Here is a 24245-nt window from a genome sequence, read left to right as displayed (position 1 = left end):
GGGATCGCCCAGGTACGTTTGTTCTTGCGTTAGTTTTACTTTTTTAATTATTTTATAAATCGCCTAGCAGTGAGACACGACCTATCTCGACACTGTTTGAAAAGGTACTGAAGTCAATTCGTAGTGAACGCGGTCAGAAAATAAGTCTAGCCAATGAAATCGTTTATAATGAGTGATGCATTGTTTTGTTCCAAGTTAATGTGGCAAAATAATGCCTACGCTCTTGCGTTGTTACCATTGCAGTGCAGACTGACTGGAGTGTGAACTTCCAATCCTGTGTTGTGTATTGTACCATTTCTTCTTACCACATCAACTACTGAAAGTTCACAGCACTGGTTCACGTTCTGAAACTGTCAATTTCTTTTTTACCTCACTTAAACATTTTGACATACACACTCACATCGGTAGAGTCAGAAGTGTTACAGTATTGAGTGGCATGGTTTTTTGTTTGTTTTTTGTATTTAAAAATTGTGACTGGGATTTTTATGAAGTAAATAAACTAAAGTACAGTGAACCTCAAGGATGATAACCCAAGCTGTCTGTCCATTGATGCATTTATTTACATCAGAAGTAATATGATCTCTAAAACAAAGATATAAGACAAGCATGATTAGAACCAACACAAAGACAGCAAACTGTAGTAACAAAGATGTTTTCCTTCACATCCGCGTAACTTAAAGTTTCAATCCCCTTGCAAGACAAACTTGGTACCTTTTGTAGAGCTTGAAATAAAAAACTGAACAAACTTAAGCACTTTGCTATAGATATTTCCTTTTGCAGCAACAGACTATATAGCATAAATACTGTTACAACAATAGAAAGCTTTAAATCTTCTAGCAAAAAGAAATACATAAAAAATAGAATTAAAGATTAACGATGACTAACCAACAAAACTGAATTTAACAAAGGCAATGACATGTGAAGAAATGCCTCTCACTTTGGAAAGGTAGGCGAATGTAATCGGCCATGCACCATCAACTTGAAAAAAAAATATAAACAGAGAGAAACCTGAATTCAAAATTCAGTTTTTTTTTTCAAAATTGTTTCGTTTCTTTTTCTTTTTCTTTTTTGGAACAGATCTAAGCACTAATAAAAAGTGGCAAAAGGGAAAATACACATAAAAGCTTTGATATTCCTGGGGGGAAAAATGAGGAGCTATTCCTAACGTTCTTAACCGCCTATATATGCTTGGACTTGTCTGTGGGATATCCACAAAACAAGAAGTACAGATTTCTGGTCACGCTGCAAGTGTGTGCGTGTTTTGGAAAATGGTAAAAATTGGATATACAATTTTCTCGTGACACTTATAAAGTGAAGAGTCTGTGCAAGTGTCAAAAGCCAAAGTCATATAACTTTTGTATTTTGTACGGCTTGTAAAGATTTCCACTTTAGAAGATGTGAAGTATCACAAGTTATTATCACAAACAGAAGTGGAACATAGGTGCTTGCAAGAAAGAAAAAAACCCAGACAGTTGGTGTCATCAAGAGTGCTAGAGACGGTATCCGAACTTGCTTGCTTGCTTGCTTACTTGAATTAAAGTGATTTTCGGTCCAATGGAGCATGTATCACTGGTTTAATCACGCACCGCGTATTTTTTAATTACTCCTGGGGAAGGAAAGAGAGCCTCATCCCCCAGGCTTTTATGTACTCACAGAGTACTTTCAAATTTAGCCACTCAGGTGTAGGACATACTAGTCTTTAACAACCTGACTGAAAGGCTTTAAACATGAGTGGGAATACTCTCACCACACACTCACGTTTCTTAGTTGGATTGAAATGCCCCAGGTGTCAACCCAAGCAGTATGTAACGCCCGCTACGAGTGGTCGGCAGCGATGACGTCACATTAGGACACATGGGCGTGTGACAGGTGGAAATCGTTCCACATTCTGCCACGTGTACGATGTCCGAGCGTGGTAAAGGAGGAAAAAGGTGCTCAGCAAGCCAGCCATGGATGTTAGGTACTACCCAAAACGCCAGCCCGTACTTATTTCAAAACAAGTCCAGTTTTGCTATAAAAAGTACCAATAATGTGTTAGCCACCTGTGCAATTAGTTCAAATCTTACGAGTCTATTAAATTTCTTACTTCCTAACGTATCTATCTGGGGCCCCGAGTGGCCGAGTGGTCTAAAGCGCTCGCCGTTACGGATCACTGCCATCTCACCTCTGTCTGCGTGAGTTCGAGTCCAGCCTCGGCTAACATTGGTACGTGAGAAAGCCTGCCAGTAGCTTCTCGTGGGTCGGTGGTTCTTCCCGGGGTTTTCCAGGGTTCTTCGTCCACCAATTATACTGGCCGCCATGTATAGCCTATCTTGTGCTGAAAATGGCGTTAAACCCTACAACAACAACAACAACGTATCTATCTAATAGTAGTACTTAGTGTACATAAAAATAGCCATACTGGTCCTATTTAAATTAATATGTCTAAGCGATATATAAAAGTTTTGTCACTGTTAGGTTTAACAAGTTAGTTTGTTGCGGTGTTCCAATAGGTCAAGTTTGTTTCGAGAATAGTTTAGTCAAGGAGGGATGCCAAGCCAAATAAAAGGCAATCTTTTGGAGCCCTAAAAAGGTTGTTTTCTCTGCTAGAAGGTATCACGTCTCTCTTCCACCCTCACGATATTTTCCGCACTCCTAGTCTCATGATTCTTGATATCAGGAAATGCGTTGCCATGATGGGCGGCAATGTAAGCAGCAGCTTCTACCAGTTGTCTGAGGGGGTATCCAGTGTAGGCTTGTCTGTAGAATTGGGGGAGAACTCTGACCCCAAATCCCCATTGAGAAGGTCTTGGTTTAAAGGTGTCTAGAGATCTGTAGGCAACGTACTGTATGGCTCTTATAAACTGCCCTACTTTGTTGACGTCATACAATGCTTGATCTAGCCCCATTTTGGTGTACTTCTCAACGAGGGTGTCAGTGTCCCCATCATCCTCCTCAGCGGCCTCTATTTCCTCTTCTGGTTCTGATACTAGTTCTTCAGTTGAGGTAGATAGTTCCAAATCCACTGCTATGGTGTCAGTCGCTGTTATTGTTGTTGTGGTTGTTTCAGCTGGGATTGCCTTGTAGTATCGGAGTGAGAGAAGAACGTAGCGCTTCCGATAATTTTGTTTGAGTTTGCCATACCTCTTTCCTAACATAATTGGTCCTTTGTTCTGCCACAACTCTTTCCGGGGTGGGTTGTTTGTTAGGTATAGTCGGCTGTTGGTTAGATGTTATTTGTGGTCTCGAGGTGGGTGGGGTGCTAGCTGGCTGGGTCTGCATTTCTTGCTCCCGCTGCTGTTGCGTATATTTCTTCCCTCCACGCCGAGTTCTGGGCCTAATTATTTTAATTTCGTTGTACCCGAACTTACATTATCCATATTATCACAAAAAAAACAACAACAAAAAAAAACAACGCACAGACCTAAAAGAAACACTCACTCACTTTTTACTGACCATCACTATTTTAAAATTTTTGATAAGCGACGGAAAAGAAGGGCTTAGAGTCACACTTTCTAACCAAGATAAAGAAATCATGTGCTTATAGAATCACTTCTGTTGTTTTTTTCTAACTGACTAACATATCATAGGCAGTGGAATGTTATTTCTTTTCGAGAGTATGGTGTAGCCCTGAAAAGGGCTGTTTTTGTGTGAACGAGGAGCTATGGCAATCTTTTAGGATCTAAGATTACGACCTCCTCTGGCGACAGGCTTTCTCACAGGATAAGGTCTGCTTCTTCGGAAAGAGAAGGAGAACTCTTTGGTGTCAACACGACAGTCGACAAAGCCTCTGTCAGGTTCATGCTGCTGCTGCTGCTGTTGCTGCTCTCTCTCTCTCTCTCTCTCTCTCTCTCTCTCTCTGCTTATTCTGAAGTCTGTACTTCTCCGTCCATTCTTCTTTCTTCTTCTTGATTTCCTCTTTGAAGAGCTCTTCTCTCAGGTCTTCAGTGACTTTCAACATTCTAACATTCTCTATCTCTTCAGGTCTCGGTATCAGACTTGTCATGACCCTATGCAAATTCACACAGGCTCCGTTCAACTTGGCTAATCTTGAGCACATCTTCGTAGGAGGATGAGTCGACAATGGATGGTCAGACTGGAGATTACCCCCGTTTTTATGGTAAAAGCGCGGACGCAGAGGAAAACATCCCTACACGGTTTTCGAGTCGGAACGCTAAATTAGTGTCATGGGAGGGATAGAAAGAAGTCAAAGAGCATAAATCATGATACCTATAGCAAAACAAAAGACAAAGGCGTTTTTTTCTTCAAAACACATTTGTTTTATTCAAAATCACTTAACACTAACAAGTAACAAATTTTTTCAACAATAACTATCCAATTTAACTAACAAACATTTTTTTTTCAACTAACACTCTATTTTAGACAGGGTTGACAACGTTGTGAATGAAATTGTGATTTCCACTGTTGGAAGTCATTAGGCCATTGATGGACACTACGTTTCCTAGCTTGAGACAAAAGATAAGCATAATGGTCACAAAACCATCGATCTACTTTCTCATCGTTTCTAGAAGAATGACGATCAAAATAAGTCACTAAATGTTATAAAGAATAGCCCAGACTGCGATGATGCAGAAAATACACACAATATTGTCCACACGCCAAGGAATCTGTGTCTTGTAATTTCACATTATTGAATCGTGTTGTCCGAGCGTTTCTTCTCATAAAGTCAATGATATCGTCTTCCAAAGGGGGCAATCCATACGAATCAAAATATTCCACACATCGTTCTTGAGGAAAGTAGACGGCTACCCAGTGGGTTCCTGAAAGATGACTATCGTCCGTGTTGATGACATAAGCTTGATGGTCTTGAGGTTTGCTATGAGGAAGTACATCTTTAACACATACGACAGGATTCCAAGAACCAGTGTACGAACTGTGGTTCAGAAGATAATAAAGTTCCCAGGTATCCATGTTTTGTGTGTTGTTTTCTTCACAGGTAATGATAAATGATCAATTCGATCCTTTCTCCTTGAATTTGTCTGACAAATAGCCGTTTTCTCGCCTCGTCTCCCAACTCTAATCCAAGAGAGCTTCGATGCGATGGATCTCTTGAGTTGTTAAGACTCCAAGCTTCGTCCAGATATTCGTCCAATTTTTCTTCTTGACTCAGCATCGAGCATTTATCGTGTAGAATTTGACTGGGATGACCGTTGTGACATCCATAGCAATCTTTCTTGATCAATTCCTTAATTTTTTTCTGCCAAGACTATAGCAAAACAGGAAACTAAATGTGCTTATTGTTCTGGCCATCTAGACTTCATCATGATGACTTTTTCGTCTTTGTCTTGGGGTTCTCCTTCCACAGGCTCTTCACATTCCATGTCCAAAGAATCTCTACTATATAAACATTGATAAAAGTCTTCCATGATTTCTAATAGTCTAGAATACTTCTCTCAAGCTGTTGATTTCTATCGTATTGTCAAATTCAGCATACAGGATGACGTTCACCGTATTATCTTCTCGTACATTTTCAGCAAACTGAATTTCCACACGAATCTGGCCGGATTTTATATAGTGGAAATGTCCCTCGTCGCTGCCTTGACTTGCACTTCGTTGGAGAACCGTTTTCGAAAATGGAGTTTCACTGTAACTTTCCCTTTGAAGAATGGAATATTTTGTCCCAGATCTCCTTTTATAGCAATGTTGACAGTGTCCAAATACGACTTACTGACGGGCAAATAGTGAGGATGTACAAATTGACGGTGTACGTGATAGGTGTTTGCACCTTCCTGGTCATTGGCCGTGGTACTATCCACTTTGAAAGGAATGACACGCAGTAACGGCACAGAGGTATGTCCCACCATGTTGAACTCCACCACATCGGAATATACAAAGATCAAATTCAGTCCTTCGTTCAGTTCTATCGGGTTTCCAAAAGCTCTGTAAAAATCCATATTACTGTTGATCTTGGGGCTCAAATTGTTTGCGAACATTTCTGCATGTCCACCCAAAATTTCAAATAAACTACCATTGAACTTGAGGGACAATGTGTCCATATCTTGAAATTTGATCATGAGACGATGAGCCACTTTATGGTACTCAATCTTCACACTTTTTTGGCTCTATTCAGGGCTTTGCCAAAGGCTAAGTTGAACCTGTCCGCGATAGTGTCCACCAAATGTTCACCACTAAAATAATAACCTGAAGGAATTTTCAAGGTGTAGATAATGAAAGCTGGATTGCTGGCTGGTCTGGTGTCCCCTAAAAATCCGATTTTATTGATTTCTTCTTCCAATTGGGCATTCAGGATTTCCACCTGGAAAGTGTTTTGCTTTTCGGTGATGTTTTTGATTTGTGTTGGGTGAATGATTTCCACTAAAGCCACTTCCCAATGGGCTTCGTGATCTAATTGGATGGTCTGAGGTAATTTGGCCGTGTAACAGCACAAAGTGTTATTGGGAAACACCTCCATGGAACTGTCACTGGGTAAGGTTAAGTAAAATTGGTTGTTATTGTTCATAATTCCAGAGTATTTTGTTTGTCCGAGGGGTTACAGGAAGTCAGAGAAGTGTCTCCGCCCAAAATGGGGTTGTTGTTGTTGTTGGAGTGGTGACTGGCACTGGACACAAGGTTCCCGTTTTTGCCGTTCGAGGAGAATTTCAGGGAGAGATTGGGAAGAAGGTAACCGATACAACTGCTCAATAAAATGGTCCACCATTGTTTGTCTCCTTGTTGTTTACTCAAATTGGCAATGGCTGCACCGATGACACAATACACCACAAAGATTTGGTAGAAAAAGACGATTTGCGTTTTAGGCACACGTTCTCCACACCACACCCACAGCGGTTGTTTTTGTAAATCTTGCACAGAAGAACTGGGTGAAGGAGTGGTCGCAATAGCTGAGTCTGTGTGAAAGGGTATGATGGTCACTTCTTTTTATAGTCAATGACTTGCGAAGCGTCGATCCAAGAATCAAAACTGGGTGGATATCCTTTCCAACGTACTTTGACTTCTTTGACACGTCGTTTGCCCACTTTACGGGTTCTGCGTTCGAGAATGCTTTCGATGCCGTACACGTCGTCTTCTTTTTTGGTGACACGACTTGATTTGAAATAAGTACGGGCTGGCGTTTTGGGTGGTACCTAACATCCATGGCTGGCTTGCTGAGCACCTTTTTCCTCCTTTACCACGCTCGGACATCGTACACGTGGCAGAATGTGGAACGATTTCCACCTGTCATACGCCCATGTGTCCTAATGTGACATCATCGCTGCCGACCACTCGTAGCGGGCGTTACATACTGCTTGGGTTGACACCTGGGGCATTTCAATCCAACTAAGAAACATGAGTATGTGGTGAGAGTATTCCCACTCATGTTTAAAGCCTTTCAGTCAGGTTGTTAAAGACTAGTATGTCCTACACCTGAGTGGCTAAATTTAAAAGTACTCTGTGAGTACATAAAAGCCTGGGGGTTGAGGCTCTCTTTCCTTCCCCAGGAGTAATTAAAAAATACGCGGTGCGTGATTAAACCAGTGATACATGCTCCATTGGACCGAAAATCACTTTAATTCAAGTAAGCAAGCAAGCAAGTTTGGGTACCGTCTCTAGCACTCTTGATGACACCAACTGTCTGGGTTTTTTTCTTTCTTGCAAGCACCTATGTTCCACTTCTGTTTGTGATAATAACTTGTGATACTTCACATCTTCTAAAGTGGAAATCTTTACAAGCCGTACAAAATACAAAAGTTATATGACTTTGGCTTTTGACACTTGCACAGACTCTTCACTTTATAAGTGTCACGAGAAAATTGTATATCCAATTTTTACCATTTTCCAAAACACGCACACACTTGCAGCGTGACCAGAAAGCTGTACTTTTTGTTTTGTGGATGTCCCACAGACAAGTCCAAGCATATATAGAACGTTAGGAATAGACCCTCATTTTTTTTTTACCCAGGAATATCAAAGCTTTTATGTGTATTTTCCCTTTTGCCACTCTTTATTAGTGCTTAGATCTGTTCCAAAAAAGAAAAGAAAAAAAGAAACGAAACAATTTTGAAAAAAACTGAATTTTGAATTCAGGTTTCTCTCTGTTAATAATTTTTTTCAGGTTGATGGTGCATGGCCGATTACATTCGCCTACCTTTCCAAAGTGAGAGGCATTTCTTCACATGTCATTGCCTTTGTTAAATTCAGTTTTGTTGGTTAGTCATCGTTAATCTTTAATTCTATTTTTTATGTATTTCTTTTTGCTAGAAGATTTAAAGCTTTCTATTGTTGTAACAGTATTTATGCTATATAGTCTGTTGCTGCAAAAGGAAATATCTATAGCAAAGTGCTTAAGTTTGTTCAGTTTTTTATTTCAAGCTCTACAAAAGGTACCAAGTTTGTCTTGCAAGGGGATTGAAACTTTAAGTTACGCGGATGTGAAGGAAAACATCTTTGTTACTACAGTTTGCTGTCTTTGTGTTGGTTCTAATCATGCTTGTCTTATATCTTTGTTTTAGAGATCATATTACTTCTGATGTAAATAAATGCATCAATGGACAGACAGCTTGGGTTATCATCCTTGAGGTTCACTGTACTTTAGTTTATTTACTTCATAAAAATCCCAGTCACAATTTTTAAATACAAAAAACAAACAAAAAACCATGCCACTCAATACTGTAACACTTCTGACTCTACCGATGTGAGCGTGTATGTCAAAATGTTTAAGTGAGGTAAAAAAGAAATTGACAGTTTCAGAACGTGAACCAGTGCTGTGAACTTTCAGTAGTTGATGTGGTAAGAAGAAATGGTACAATACACAACACAGGATTGGAAGTTCACACTCCAGTCAGTCTGCACTGCAATGGTAACAACGCAAGAGCGTAGGCATTATTTTGCCACACTAACTTGGAACAAAACAATGCATCACTCATTATAAACGATTTCATTGGCTAGACTTATTTTCTGACCGCGTTCACTACGAATTGACTTCAGTACCTTTTCAAACAGTGTCGAGATAGGTCGTGTCTCACTGCTAGGCGATTTATAAAATAATTAAAAAAGTAAAACTAACGCAAGAACAAACGTACCTGGGCGATCCCACAGAAATTGTTGTCAGTTTTATAGTCAAATACATCACAGCATATTTGGATGAACTATTCCGTGAGAACTTTACATCCACGTTATCAAACAAGGAGGAATTTGTAGTTTTCATAATCTTCAGTTCACTCTGGTGATATTTAATAATGGTGTATTTTTTCTATGGCTGTGATTATCTAAGTGGAATATGTGTTTCTATGAATCTTTCTTAAGGAAAATATACTGTAAAAACAAACGTAAGGGTCGTGATATGTTCTACAGTAGGAATAACACTCTCTCCCTCTCCGTCATAGTCGTTTAGATTGAAATCCTAATGGTATATGTACCTGTTTGAAGATACCTCTCCAAAACTGTGATCAGCAGTCACCCTATTTCTGTGAACTGTTCAGTTTGTCATGTAATTTTTTTTCAAACACTTACATCCTTACAAATTGTAAATCAGTAAATCGTTGGATGAAATAAAATTTTGAGTTGACGAGTTTGTACAATTCAGGTATCGTAGCTTTCTCTTTATTTTGGCACTGCAATGTGTCACGGAAAAAATTCTAACATTAGATGTACCGTTTTTCAAGAAAGGAAACAAACAGAAGGCTTTTTCGAGAATGACGCGAGTGACATTGCACTGTATAACCCTGCCTATGGTTAGCTCTGAAATCTAAAACCAAAACACGTGTTCGGAAAAAATGTAACAATATTCAAGAATGACGCGAGTGGCATTGCACTGTATAACCCTACCCATGGTTAACTCTGAATTTTAAAACCAAAACACACGTTCAGAAAATATGTAACAATATTTGACCTATTTTCTCTCAGTTTAGACTGTGGATAGAACAAGGAGCGTTACAGTGCTGTTTTTTTCTCTTCTTTCTTTCTTTTCTTCCCGCCCTTAGATTTGTGAAAACTTTGCAACATTGTTGGTAACGTGTGCTGCGAAACACAGGACATATCTTAAATCTGAGATATGTTAAGCAGTCAGTCGACAATAAATATCACATCACCTTTTTATGAAATTGATGAATGAATGAAAACAAGGAACATATTTCACATAGAATGTATGGCTGTCTCAATAATTATTTGTCCTATAATACCGCAAGAATAACGGAACCAAAAATGGTGTCCTACGTTTGTTTTTTCTTTACCATTCTTTGTTTCTTTCTCTCCACTGTAATGTTAAGTCTATCTGTCCATCTCTCAAAACACTCCAGACTAAAGTACTGTCCCGTTCTACTGTCACCCAAGACAGTAACACTTGTATGCGTGTGCGTGCGTGTGTGTTAGCTTTCGCTTACACACATATCGTTTGTACGAACATTTAATAACAAAGAAATAGCAATCATTGACGTAAACCATTTAATGTAACCGTGTAGGTGTATGTCATCGTTCTAAATTTTTTCTACAAGTCACTTTTGGGTCTACTAGATTGTAAACAATAATCTTCATGAGGTATCAAACAAATGTATTTCTTCATTGATCGTGTTGGTTCTGTAATCCTACTGGATTTACCACTGTTGTTCTCTCAATCTCTCGATCTCATTGAGTGATGCATTGTGTTTTCTAAGGTAGTGTGGCAAACTGATGCCAACGCAAGCGCGTTGTTACCATTTCAGTGCAGACAGATTGGAGTGTAAACTTATAATCGCTTTGTTGCGTATTGTACCATTTCTTCTTGCCACATCAAATATTAAACGGATAGTAAATGTGTGTTTAGTTGTTTGCTTCTCCGCGTGTGTGAATAGTAGAATCTGGGTTTAATTTGGCTTCTTCCCGTGTGTGGATAGTAAATTATTGGGTTTTGTAAGCGCTCACGTACGTTTGTGTAGATAGCAGAGTGTGTGGTTTTTTAACCTTCCCTTCTATGTGGATGGTAGATTGTGGTTATGTTTTGGCTGCTTCCGTTGTGTGGATAGTAGAGTATGGTTATGTTTTTGTGTGTGTGTGTTTTTTTTTTTTTTGTTTCTTTTTGCTGCTGCTTCCCGTGTGTGGATAGTAGAGTGTGTAGTTATTTAACCTTCCCTTCTGTGTGAATGGTAGATTGTGGTTATGTTTTTGCTGCTTCCCGTGTGTGGATAGTAGATTCTGGGTTTGATTTGGCATCTCTGCGTGTGTGAATAGTATATTATGGAGTTTGTTATGGCTTCTCCCCGTGTGTGGATAGTATATTTTGAGTTTGGTTTTGCTTCTCGGCGTGTGGATAGTATAATGGGGTTAGTTATGGCACCTTTCCGTGTGTGGATAGTATATAATAAGTGAAGTGAATGTAAGGGTCACTCATAAGCCTCGAAAAGAATTGACTTTCTTGCCTTCCCAAATTTTGTTGTTTAATGTGTAGTATCAGTGTTTGTCTATTGTCTGTGTTATCTCCATCTCCCATGTTCATTTTCCCTTGACGCTATACAGTCGCATCCATGTTCATTTACCCTTGACGCTATACAGTCCCATCCATGTTAAAATTCCCCATGTTAAATTCCCCTTGTCCCCAGAGTGCCGGGCCTGTATTCCAATGTTAAATTCCATTGACGCCATATCGTCCCAGGGTGTTTTGTAATGTATTTTCCCCTTTGAGGCTATATCGTCCCCATTCACTACTCGTGTAGGTCTTAATAAAATGAATGGTTGATAATTATAGCAGCAGAGGAGGCACGGCCACAAATAAATGTCCCGACGGGTAAACAAAATTTTTTTATTAAAAAAAAAACCAGTTTGACATTATTGACCTTTTCTCGTTTTCGTAGGAAGCCTTAGCTTTCAAAAATAGACCTTCCAGCAGTGATATCTTCACCCACCCCCTTTTTATTTTTTTGTAGGAAGCCTTAGTTTTAAATAATGGACCTTCCAGCAAGTGGTCTGTTCGCCTCCTCTGCTGCTGCTGTTATTGTAGAATTGTTTACTATATTTTGATGTTAAATTTATTTGACAGCCATTATGTGCAATATTGTTGTAGTACTTGATATTAGATTTTAATATTCATGTATTAGCAATAATTCTTGTTGTTATAAACAAATTTATAAATCTGAAATGGCATTAGCGTTTGTTTGTCGTTTGTTGCTTATCCTAGTTAGGCCTTACATCTTTTCTTCTTTCTATCCCACCATAAAAAATTTGTTGTTTATTTTGTTTTATATAAATTACCTCTTAATTCTTTTCCATTTGTGACTTGACCTTCATTGCAACCACAATGCAATAACGGTGCCTACAAGGCACATAATTTGACAAATGTCTGTTGAAAGCATGAATTATAATCAACGCACATAAACTATGCATACACATGTATTAACGGTATTGAATGTATGCGAAACAGGAAAAGTCAATAGTCTTCTCAAATGAAAATATTCATCTATCATTAATGAAATCGTCATTAATTAAGGCATTACCATGACAAAGTTGGCATGCACAAAGCACACGTGGATGACACTAGCTCGTATTCAGTCGTAATATGTTATAACAAAGACATAATTGATTCGCTTTACTTCCACTGTTTTCTTACACAATTATTATTATTTGCCTTCTTTGGTCTTTTTACTTAGAACATGTAGTATCGTGTCGTAATTATTTTCATGATCACTGACGTACGATTGTGACATACTGCACAATGATTCTCTGCTGCATTTACTTAAAGATATTTCACAGTAAAACAAGGATTTTATATTTACGTATTAGTTACTTTAAATAGACATGATACTAGTAATTGGTCATTGATACATAAATGATGGGGCGTTTTGCGTCGGGGCTTTTCGGACCGGGTCTTTTTAAGTACTAGTCCGTTTTGGTCGTGGGTCTTTTTGGTACCGGTCCGTTTTGACCCTGATCCCTTTTAGTCATACCGACTCTTCTTGGCACGTGGGTACGTAATTAATGTCAACAATGGCAAAAACACGATATAAATTGAGCTTAAAAACACACGTACACTTCATTGTATGAAAAAGCGAACATTTTACCAAGAAAGCATATTATCCAAATCCGTTATCATTTATTAAATTTGGTACAGTTTGTTTTTTGTTGGTGTGTAATATTTTTTCGAGGTTAGACTCAGACTCGATGATAGATCAACGAATTGATTTCATTTTTTTTCTGGCCCCCCCCCACCCCCCGACTTTACTGATAACAGATCGGAGATCTACTTATTGATATACAAATGACGGGTGATATCATGAGACGTAGGTATTTAATTTCAAATTTTAAATTTGAGGCGAAAGGAGGTGAAATTTAAACTCTTTTCAAGAAATGAAAACAAATTCATGTCATTTGTTGTGAATATAAATCAAATCTGAATATTGACAGTATAAAGAAGAAACACATCTCTTTATTAATCCCCCACCCCAGCCATAAATATTTATCGGCGGCAGTTCTTCTCACTCTGATTCACGAAACTACTTGAACTGTATAATGTTGCACAAAATTGGTCAGAATTATAAAGAAAATATGACATTTTTAAGATTCAAAATTTAATGTCGCAACATACACAGTTTACACCACAGAAATAAAGGTTTACTGTAATTAAAAATTAGTTGAAAACCCGTTCAATATGAAAAATTGATGAAGAATTTGTTAAGAATTGTGCCAATATGACCTTTCATCTCTTTGTTGAATTGTGGAAGTATTCATGTTAATTTGTTCAGTTTTAATGTCATTGATGTTATTTAAAGATATGGAAATTGACCTAACTATAATTAAATTCTAAAATGGCAATTGTTGTTACTAAATTGTGATTTCAGACCAATGTATATATGTACTACTAGTACACTGTAATGAATATGAACTAGTTTTAAGAGTAAGGTATAATTTCAACTTGTATGTGAATCATTATTATCATTTTTCATGCAAATATGATGAGGGGCCCATTAAAAAAAAAAGGCACAAAAGGCTTCAGAAGTACCAGAAAGAATGAAAAATCTGTTTATTCTTATAACTGAATGTTCACACAACTTTCTGTTGCTACATCAATGTAAGACAAAGACCTTGATATTTATTTGAGATTATATTATAACCCCAAAACATAAGGATCCAGTTTGTTGTCTTTCTTTGTGGGTCTAGACATATCCCCATATTGTTATGTTTCTGGGACACACCCAAAAGCAAATATTATGGGAGATGTCTTACACTGTTCAACAAGTGTTGACTCGGTCCACAGCAGATTTGACCTACTAACATTCACATCCTATAAGGAAATCAGACTACCCAAATTGGCCCATTTACATACTATGCCTATTACATACTTGGCCTATCAGTCCGCGATTTGTGTTACAGTAATGTGGATGTAATCTCCTTTATCAATGGTCATTTAATAATTTTTTTTAAAATTAAAATCTATGTGTGTTTCTTTATGTTCAGTCTATCTGTATATGATTGCTAGTATTCAGTTAAAGTACAAGTCATACAGGTCATATATACATTCAGTAATGACTATTGCAGTAACGAGTGCAATTTTCAAGAATTTAATTACATATGCCTTTAAATGGTGATTATTAAAAAATGTTACAACAACAATTGATATTTAATTTTATCACAGTAAATGTGCCTACATGACCACAGTATGACATACACTTTAATTAAATAGTCACTAGTGAAGTAAGATAGAATTGACAATAAAGGGCTCAGAGCAGTATGTTGAAACCATGAAAATACGTTAATTAAATTCTCTGTTTAAACTTGATACAAATTACTGAATAATTGGTAGAATCTTAAACAAAGATGTTGTGCAAACAGTAATGCATACCTACATTAAAGATGCCATTGAGTATCCAGGTACTAGAGTACACGCCCATTGATAATAAAGCTGGTATTGAAATGAGCCATAGGGTACCTGTTTACTATGCACTTGTTTTCTTTTCTGCCTGTACTTGTAAAGGCAGCACTCAAATCGTTTTCAAGTTGACAATTCTTTTGATTGAGCTGCCAATACATGTACTTATTCAGTGCTAAGCAGCGGTCTGCTTCTTCCAGTAAATAATTGACCATAATCCCAATGCATGTTTTCGCACATGACAATTTTTTGATTGAGCCGCGATGGTGATACAGTGGCAATTAAAAGAGGGTGGTTATTTGATCTTGCCACACATGATGTTTTCAGTTGCTGATCAAAGTGTTACTTAGGAAGCTAAAGCTCAGTCTCTAAATAAGCATTTGCATACAGTTGTGAGGTCAAGGAAAGAAGTCAGATGAAATTTGTGATGACTGGACCACAACTATTTACTAGGCGATGATGGGGGATTTTGAAACTTTATCAGAAAAGGAGGATGAATTCTTGGACTTTGAACCAGATGACATTAGGTAGTGATATCTATAGGATACTATGAATTAAAAAATGTTGACTTCAGGTTTGTACACATTTAATAGTTTCCTTTTAATCGGGTACCTAGAAAACATCATTAGGATTGATGGGTAACCAGCAGAAATTTTCTAAAATTTTGACAGCTCTAGCCCTAATTTAGAAATTCCTGGATTGGCACCTAATAAAGTTGAATGGAAAAGGGTTTATTGCTGCATTTATTATTTCCACTTTATTAATCTTATACCAGGTGATAATCCTCTCAAATCCAGCACCTGCCATTAAAAATGTAATTTTGTATATTAGCTAAATATTTAATATAATATAAAACAAATTAGTCGTTGACTGATTTATATCACTGAAACTAGTTATCATTATCAAGAACAAAAGTAATTGAATTCTCTTTGATTGAAGGCTGAATTTCAATCAAGTTAAAGTATGTGAACATTGTTGGACGAGGTCAACCTTAATATGTGATCAAGTGCAAACATTATTGACTGCTCCAGTGGCCTAGTGGTTAGAGGGTCTGCCTGAGATGCAGGAGGTTGTGGGTTCGATCCTTGGCCGAGTCATACCAAAGACTTACAAAAATGGTACTAACAGCTGCCTTGCTTTTCACTCAGCATTAAGAGGTTAGTGTTAGGACTGGTCGGTCTGGTATCAGGATAATGTGACTGGGTGGAACATCATGCTACATGTCTGCGGCATGATGCCCCAGTTCTAGACATCACTATAAACTGCCACACTGCAGACATCGTAGCAATGTGACTGAAAAATTGTAAAGCTACATTAAAGATCTAAATCACATGCAAACATAATTGAATGTTGTGTGCTTCTACTTAGAGCTGCATTTGTTTTAAAGAAAACTAAATCTACTTATTCTGTTTGTCTTGAACTACCCTACACTTAGATACTTAAGATTGGAGAGGGTGAATGTCTTGGACAAGTGATAATCATCCAAAGGACGAAGACAGACAGTGAAAAAATGCACAAATAATGTTACATTTATTGACATAAAACACTAATAATGCACAAGCACATTCCCACTAACACTACTCTCGTGATGATAATAAAATGTGAAATGAAGCTGATTTAAGTCCTGTTTTTCAAGCTCTCTTTTAATTGTAAATTTCTATCATTGCATTACATAACAAACTCACCAAGTCAGTTATCATATTTGTATCATGATCCCAATATCATTCTACAGTTTAGCTCCATGAATACACAGTTTTTCATCCATAAGTCACAAATATATATATACCTTTTCACAGAATAACAGCTAAATATGGCCATAATTGAACACAATTCACTGTTCCAGAATTGAAAACCGTATCTTTGCTTTCCTGCTTGTATTTTGAATCTCCCCTCCACCGGCCAGGCTGCTCAGTAAGGCCCTTATGGAGATGCGCACTTCCACTTTCAATTTCCCCTTCACTGGCCAAAATGCTCAGCAAGGTCTGTGGGGTCACACAACCCTATCCTGCACTTCAAATCCACCCTACACTGGCCAAAACACTTCGCGAGGGCTACAGGGTCACACATACCCTCCTGCCTGCCTGCCTGCCTGCCTCCACTTCTGTGTCTGACTTACTGCTTTATATTCTCAAAAACACATCAATGTATGTATGAGTCGGACTTACTGCTTTATATTCTCAAAACACATCAATGTATGTATGTGTCTGACTTAATGCTTTATAGTCTCAAAACACATCAATGTATGTACGTGTCTGACTTGATGCTTTATAGTCTCAAAACACATCAATGTATGTATGACAACTTCCTTTCCATGCAGCATGGGTTTCTCCAGGAACATGTTTTCTTAAAATTGTAACATCAGTATCACTCAGTGAGTATAAATTATGTTCACTCTTGGCAACATGTTCTGCACAAACTGTTAATTTGACAGGTTTGTGTGACACTGATATTCATTTTGATAGATCTGACATCTTTTACTTTTAATAATACTATATATTTTATAAGATATAGTAGTATTAAATTTTAGAACAGTTAATATTTAATTTAATCTGAGTAAATGCACTTACTTGACCAATTTGACATTATAATTAACTTTAGGAGTAAAGAGTTGACAAAAATCAAATATGTTAAAATTGTACTTTTTATTTCAGCGTTCATCGGAAATATAATATTAGTCTCTGAATCAGTTATTGGTAGGACTGTATATCTGAACACACTGCCTCATTAGCTTTTGATACATTTATCTATCAGTCCAAGTAAACTGACCAAAACTGTTAAAGTTGGCCCTCAGGGTCTTTATGACAGCTGCACTGATCTTTCATTATATGTTGTTTACCGACCAGTCTCAAGCAAGGTTTGCCTCATTTCATAGGAGTGGCATTAGCTCGTAAAACAATAAGTTGGTTCTGCCAGTAATGCTACTGATATGGGTATGCCGTTCTAAGGAATGAAGCCAAGAAAATGCTTAGAAAATACAGAATATCAATAATTAAGACTTAAACAAAATAAATAGTGTTGTCTGATGGGCTGACAGTTAAGTAAAATTAAATTTGTATATACATCTGTGGTGGGTTGGTTTTGTTATGAGCTGATACCAGAATGGGCTGACTGTGACAGTCATGATTTCTAAATTAAATTTCTATGGACTGAATCAGTAATGAGCCAGCTTTGTTATGAACTCACTTTGAAATGGGCTGAATATATTTTGGGCCAAGAGCTCCAGTCACCTCAGAATTGACCAAGCCTCAAGCAGAGGAGCTGATATTGTTGCTTACAGTTTACCATCAAATCATACAGGTACTATATAATCCTTGTAGGTAAATTGTAAGCAATGATTCAAACCCCCAGATATTCACATAGACTTTTACATTGACCTCTTAAACATATTTGTCTAAGGTTGGTTGTAAACTGGAACATCAGTGACCACCATGTTTAGAATACATGACCATCTCTATATGGTGTTAAGACATTTGGGCATGTGCTGTCATGTATGTTTATTTTCATGGAATATGATTTTAGATGATTATTAGATTGTTTTTGTTTGAAGCTTATCAAAAGATCAAACCAATTTTAGTTTTCAATAGTCCAATTTAAGACGTACCCTGATATGTATGTTGTGTGGGTGTCGCATTTTAGGACTTATTTCTCACATGTACTTTTCTGTCTCAAATCAACAAAAACTTTCCCAGCAAACTCAAATTGTTCTGTTTTATGTTAGTACTGTATGGTTAATCCATTGTAGAAATGTGATTGGTATCACACTAAAATATGTATATTTTTTATGTACATAAATTGCCTTCGGTAAGTTACTCTGAGGGAGATGTTTTAGAAATAATGATAACAATATTGAATGCCTACTTTCAAATAACAATAATTAAAAGTGAAAGGAAATAAAGAAAGGTAAACTTGCTTGAAAATGTACTTTTTCGGTCCCATAAATGCAAAACTATAAAAAATATTTATTTGCTGATTTTACAGTGCAAGCAAACAGTTAAATTTAAAGTTGTTTTTTTTTTATAACAACTCGCTGAGGAAGACAGTAGTCACTACATTATTTGTATAGGGTTGCAAATAATTTGCAGCTTGATATATTTATTAATGATCGTGTCATGAAGTGAACTATGGTGTAACTCCCGACTAACAGATTGGATTGCAATAAATTGGAGAATAAGTGAATATTTACAATCCTTCATGAAGATTATACAGATTTTAAAACAAGATGTATGATGATTGGCATCAGCTAAAACACAGCAGAACAATAAATAGGTGGTCCTTTATGTTATTTTGTCATATAAAAATACGTGTAATAACAAACTTTTGGTAATTATTGTGACAGTTAGATACTGGGATCGGAGTCCCTTTGAATCTTTTAAGGTTGGAGTTGCTAAACTTTAATTGATGGACTTGATTGATTAATTAATTGATTGATTCTCATTATTTAGGCTTGAATTTTATTGTTTCATGACTTGCACTTCCCATTAGTATGGTAACTGTAGGTTGGTATGACACTAGAAAAATCACATGTCACTGAAAACTTCATTTAATAATACTATTATTGAAATGGCTATAAAACTAAAATGTTATTTTATTATGTAGTTACAAATTCTACTGTATTTTGTTTGGTTTTCAGTGCAAACTGTATGGTGTAGTTGTCGTTTGTTTTTTTTGCCTTAAGTTAGCCTTGCTGTCCATCCTAGACATCCGCTTTTATATTTAGGTTTGTTTGGGGCAATATGGTTTGATTTAATGAGCACTAAATACCATTCCAAGTCAGATTTTTTCCCCAAAGATTAAAAGTTTGCATTAAAGTAATGATCATTGCTTTCATTTTTCATTTCTTATTCCCATTTTCCCACTGGAAGCATGGGTACTTAGAATGGGCCAGATATATATCTCCCTGCATCTCATTAGAGGTAACTACTGGAGGCAGCCATTTTGATCTGGGATGCATTTGTGATGATGTTCATGCTGGAATGATCATGGACTTTAGTTCAGTTATATACAAAAGTTTAATTTCTTGCATTTATCTTTGTTTTGGTTGCCTTTGTGCACAATATATCCTTGATTGTGCTGGTGTGTCACTCAACCATTTATATACATGCACACTTATTCCTATTTTATCTTTTTGGATGAAATGACGAATTAATGGACAGATAAATAATATCATGTCTTGATTTCCAGGATTCACTGTAATAACTATTTGCATCATCAAATGAAAGCAGGATGCTGACTCCAGCCTTTGGTTTGAGCCAGAATGAAGAATATCTAATCATCAACATAAAGGCTCCTTTTGCCAAGGTGAATTCACGTTTTAATTTTCTTCAGTGTTGACTCATCTTACTAATGTATTTGTAGAATACTGTGATATCACCATTTTTCATGTGTACAAATTATTTTGTTGTTGATTTTATTGCTGTTGCAAGACAACAAAATTAAGACCCAGTGACAGAAAAAGATTATTCTTCAACAGTCCCAGATGAAACTCATTTGTTTACAATACCTAAAGATTATTAAGCAAAATAATAAATATTTTCAGAGTAAAGCTTCATCATTGTGTATGGTCTAATGACCGGGCACTGCTAGTCATCATAATTTTTATGAAATTGATTTGTATCAGAATAACTGATAAATTCAGTTTTGTAGAGTACTCAGTGCGAAAGTGTGGAAGGAATTGAGCAAAATTAAATAACTAGCTGTACAGATGGAAACCAAAGCAAACTTGTCGTAATATTTTCTATTCTGTGAGTATATACTTGTTTTGTCTAGTCAAACTGCAATCAACAAAGATTCTGATTTGCCATAGCATAATGCACCTGCAGATAAAGGGTCTTTGTTGTTTATTCTTCTGTTTACTCCTATCAAACTGCACAGTCCCTGATCTTGATGGCAGATCTGGGTCCATGCAGTTTGCACTAGGACTCTGCTTATAAGTGAGTATATATACCGTAAGCAGCAGAGAGGACGAACAGACCAATGGTCGAAAAACGTCCAAATATTGAAAATAAGCCTTCCTACAAATGATCGAAAAAGAGAAAAGTGTCGACAGATTTAAAAAAAGCATCAGCACTTTACTGAGAGAGTCTCCATGGAATTTCTAATTGATATTACTCCATTGTCGTTGGTGATTTTTTCTAGTTTATTATGCACGTTGTTTACGCAGTTACGTCTTAATTGAGGTCGCGCCCTCTCTGCTGCTATTAATTAAAATATCTTATCAAGACCTACACGATATCGGGATCTAGGATCATATAAATTTATTGTTATAAATCCATGCAGAGTAGCTTGTGCTCATGAAAAGAAATTTTTAAATTTAATTATATCCATATCTCCGTTACACCAAGTTTGATGAATATTGCGCAGCGTATGTGTGTCTGTGCAATTAAACAAAACTAAAACATTACAGTTATCCCTCATTACTTTAGGAATCTGTACGTATCGCTGAGTAACATATATCACATCAGTGTTTTTATGTCTTCCTCGAGAAAATATTCTAGCTGGATTTGATTGTTTGTCTAGCATCACATCATCGTACAAAACTAAATTATTAATAAAACCATCTAGATCATCTACAGATGGTGCTTCATCAATATCGGTTATAAATTTAATGACATCGTCGTCCAGTAATAGCGCGTTTTCATTAAAATCTTTAAGAACATCGTAGCATCTCTGATCATCAACTGATGGTGCTACCAAATACAAATTATCCCATTTTAGCCATCTCATCATAAGATTAAGTAACAATTGCATCTTACCCGATCCAGATGGTCCTATTATTATCATCCTAATTGAGTTCGGTAATGCAGGATGGTGTTTGACAGGTTCTCGTTTTCGAGTTGCTGAGAAATCAGTTATATCCATATCATATAAATACATGAATCTATATTGTTTATGCTGTAGAACTAAAACCCCAACTAATGATCTATCCACGGTTGCAACAAAAAATGCGAGAATAGCATATGGTGGAAGATGTGTAGTATGTAAAAGAAAAAAGTTTTCTTTTTTGCCTATCAAGTAATTACCTCGAATTATATTTATTAACCATTTATTTAATTTTTGTTTTGGTGACCCAACATTCTCCACTCGTATACTACTTATTTTTTCGACTTGAGCGAAAGGGAGATAATTCTGTAAATATATTTCTCCGTAGATTTCTGATTTTTATGGTTGTAGTTAGTCAATTAACCATCTACATTGTAATTAATGTCAATAATTATACTCGCAGAAAGATATTTATGGTTTTTAGCTCACAAAATAATAAAAAAATAAACGTATTTTACATCGTACAAAATACAACACAGTAAGTTATTTTTAGATCCGTTGCTGAGATACATACAATGTATTTTGTCATTTTGATACTTCTATTGTTGATGAGGAAAAACCCAGAAAATTCCCCACTTATGGGTTTTCCCAGGTTCCTCCACTATATATACTGGCCTTGTATGTTGTGTTTTGGCCTCTAAACTTGCTAGGCTGCGGTGGCAGACTAGAAGTTATGGGGCTGCCTCTAAACTTGCTAGTCTGCGGTGGCAGACTAGAAGTTAAGGGGTTGTATTTCTGCTATTAAAAAATTGGGAAAAAAATGGAATCAATATATCTGATGAACTAAGTCCTGAAAAAATAATTTCTGATTTTGAAATTTTACAAGAACTTAAGAACCAAGGAATACACACACTATCATCTGAATACAGATTCATAAAATGAATTCAGGCTGCGATGTTTCAGTCGCTAGCTACTTTAGAAGATGATCAAGTGAAGGAATTCGTTCCTCTTTCTGCTGCAGTAGAAAAAATTAGATTGGAGTTATCCCACGAATATGAGGCAAAAAATAATTAGTACTCGTATAAGACAATTAAGAAAAATTATGTCAGATCATGAAACGACCGAGCACGTGTAATATTTTATATTATTCAGAAATATTTATTTTATCAGAAATATTTTATTTTATTTTATCAGAAATATTTTATTTTATAGTATTCAGAAACATTTTATTTTTTCTGAAATATTTTATTTTATATTATTAGAAACATTTTATTTTTTCTGAAATATTTTATTTTTTCTGAAATATTTTATTTTATTTTATTTTATTCAGAAATATTTTATTTTATTTTATCAGAAATTTTTTTTATCAGAAATATTTATTTTATTTTTTTCTGAAATATTTTATTTTTTCTGAAATATTTTTCTTCTGAAATTGATGGGATAGTTGGTACTCAGAATCATGCAAACCAATCAATTTCGTAATTTTGATGGGGTAGTTGGTACTCAGAATTATGTAAAATGATCACATTTTCAGAAAAAATAAAAATATTTCTGATAAAATAAAATATTTCAGAAAAAATAAAAATATTTCTGATCAAAGATCTATGATCAAAAATCATTGCAACAAAAAGTCTTTAAGACAGAAATCATTACGATAAAAGTCCTTAAGACAGAAATCATTACGATAAAGGTCTTTAAGACTTTACATGTAGGTTCACAATCAATTCTTCCCCACGTGGGTTAATTAATCGTTCTATGTGGTGAGCTTGAAATTGATTTGTGACAAATACTGATTATGTGTACATAGATAAACAGGATTGGCTGGCTCTTGCACAATCAAACTCCCAGGAGATACTTGAGGAGTAAATGTGTATAAAATATATCCTTGTTGAGCTTGATTTGACTTTCCAAGATCTATTTGATAGCTACCATTGATTATGTCACAAACAAGATTGATTGCGATCGTTGATGTTATATTAACGATTCCTGGTGAAATATGTGTACCACCTCCTTGTGGGTCATTGTTGTGTCTGAGAATAAACTCCGGTGGAGTTATTTTTTTCCATGCATCAAGTATTTTAGGAAAGTTTTCGTTGATAAGATCCTTGAGTGATTTTGTCAAGTTGTTGGTGGCAAATCCTGGTAGTATAAAATTTAATAAATCTGCTTCATTTATCTTGTAATGATCAAGATAAGTTTGTTTGGTATTTTTGCCTGTCTTAAGCGGAAGAATACCTTCATTTATGACATCAGTAAAATACTGATTAACGTATTTAAGATCTAATATAATTTAATTCAGATGTTGTATTGTTTCAATAATTTTCCTTTTTAGATCATTATTAGGATACTCCAGGATATTATTTTTAAACAACTGTGTTAATGTTGTTGATGTATTTGTAAACTCGGCCTTAATTTCTTCGGATATAATCCTGACATATTTTTCACCAACATTTGTGGTTGAAGCTCTCACATCAACAACAACAAAATGAGGAAATGTTGGTGTAATAAGTTTTCCACCAGCAGCAGCAACAGAATCTCTCCATGCTGGATACTGACAAGAAAATCGATATCCTGGAACCATTATAAGTTTTGCTTCATCGGTGAGAAATTCACTTAACTTCGGTTCTGATGATCCATGATACTCTGGCGGAATTTCAGGCCAACCTAATACGGATCTTATCGATGATTGATAAATATCAAAGGCGTAATCAGGTGAATG

General features: G+C 36.2%; 1 protein-coding gene across 1 annotated transcript in view; it reads left to right on the top strand.

The window, feature by feature from the left end:
• The first annotated feature begins 12742 nt into the window (after positions 1–12742).
• The window catches only part of LOC149789192 (protein SHQ1 homolog), an 82827-nt gene continuing 71324 nt past the window's right edge, over positions 12743–24245 (top strand). Inside the window, exons 1-2 of the mRNA XM_089975335.1 lie at positions 12743–12868; positions 19949–20065. Of these exons, the coding sequence (XP_089831461.1) occupies positions 19991–20065 (75 nt within the window). The 5' untranslated portion in view covers positions 12743–12868; positions 19949–19990. The remainder of the gene's footprint in view (positions 12869–19948; positions 20066–24245) is intronic.

This window comes from Sinohyriopsis cumingii, chromosome 11 (genome assembly GCF_028554795.1).
Source record: "Sinohyriopsis cumingii isolate HCF-2022 chromosome 11, ASM2855479v2, whole genome shotgun sequence".
Classification (NCBI taxonomy): Eukaryota; Metazoa; Mollusca; class Bivalvia; order Unionida; family Unionidae; genus Sinohyriopsis; species Sinohyriopsis cumingii.
The sequence above is the reverse complement of the archived record's forward strand: the minus strand, read 5'-3'. Positions and strand labels throughout refer to the sequence as shown.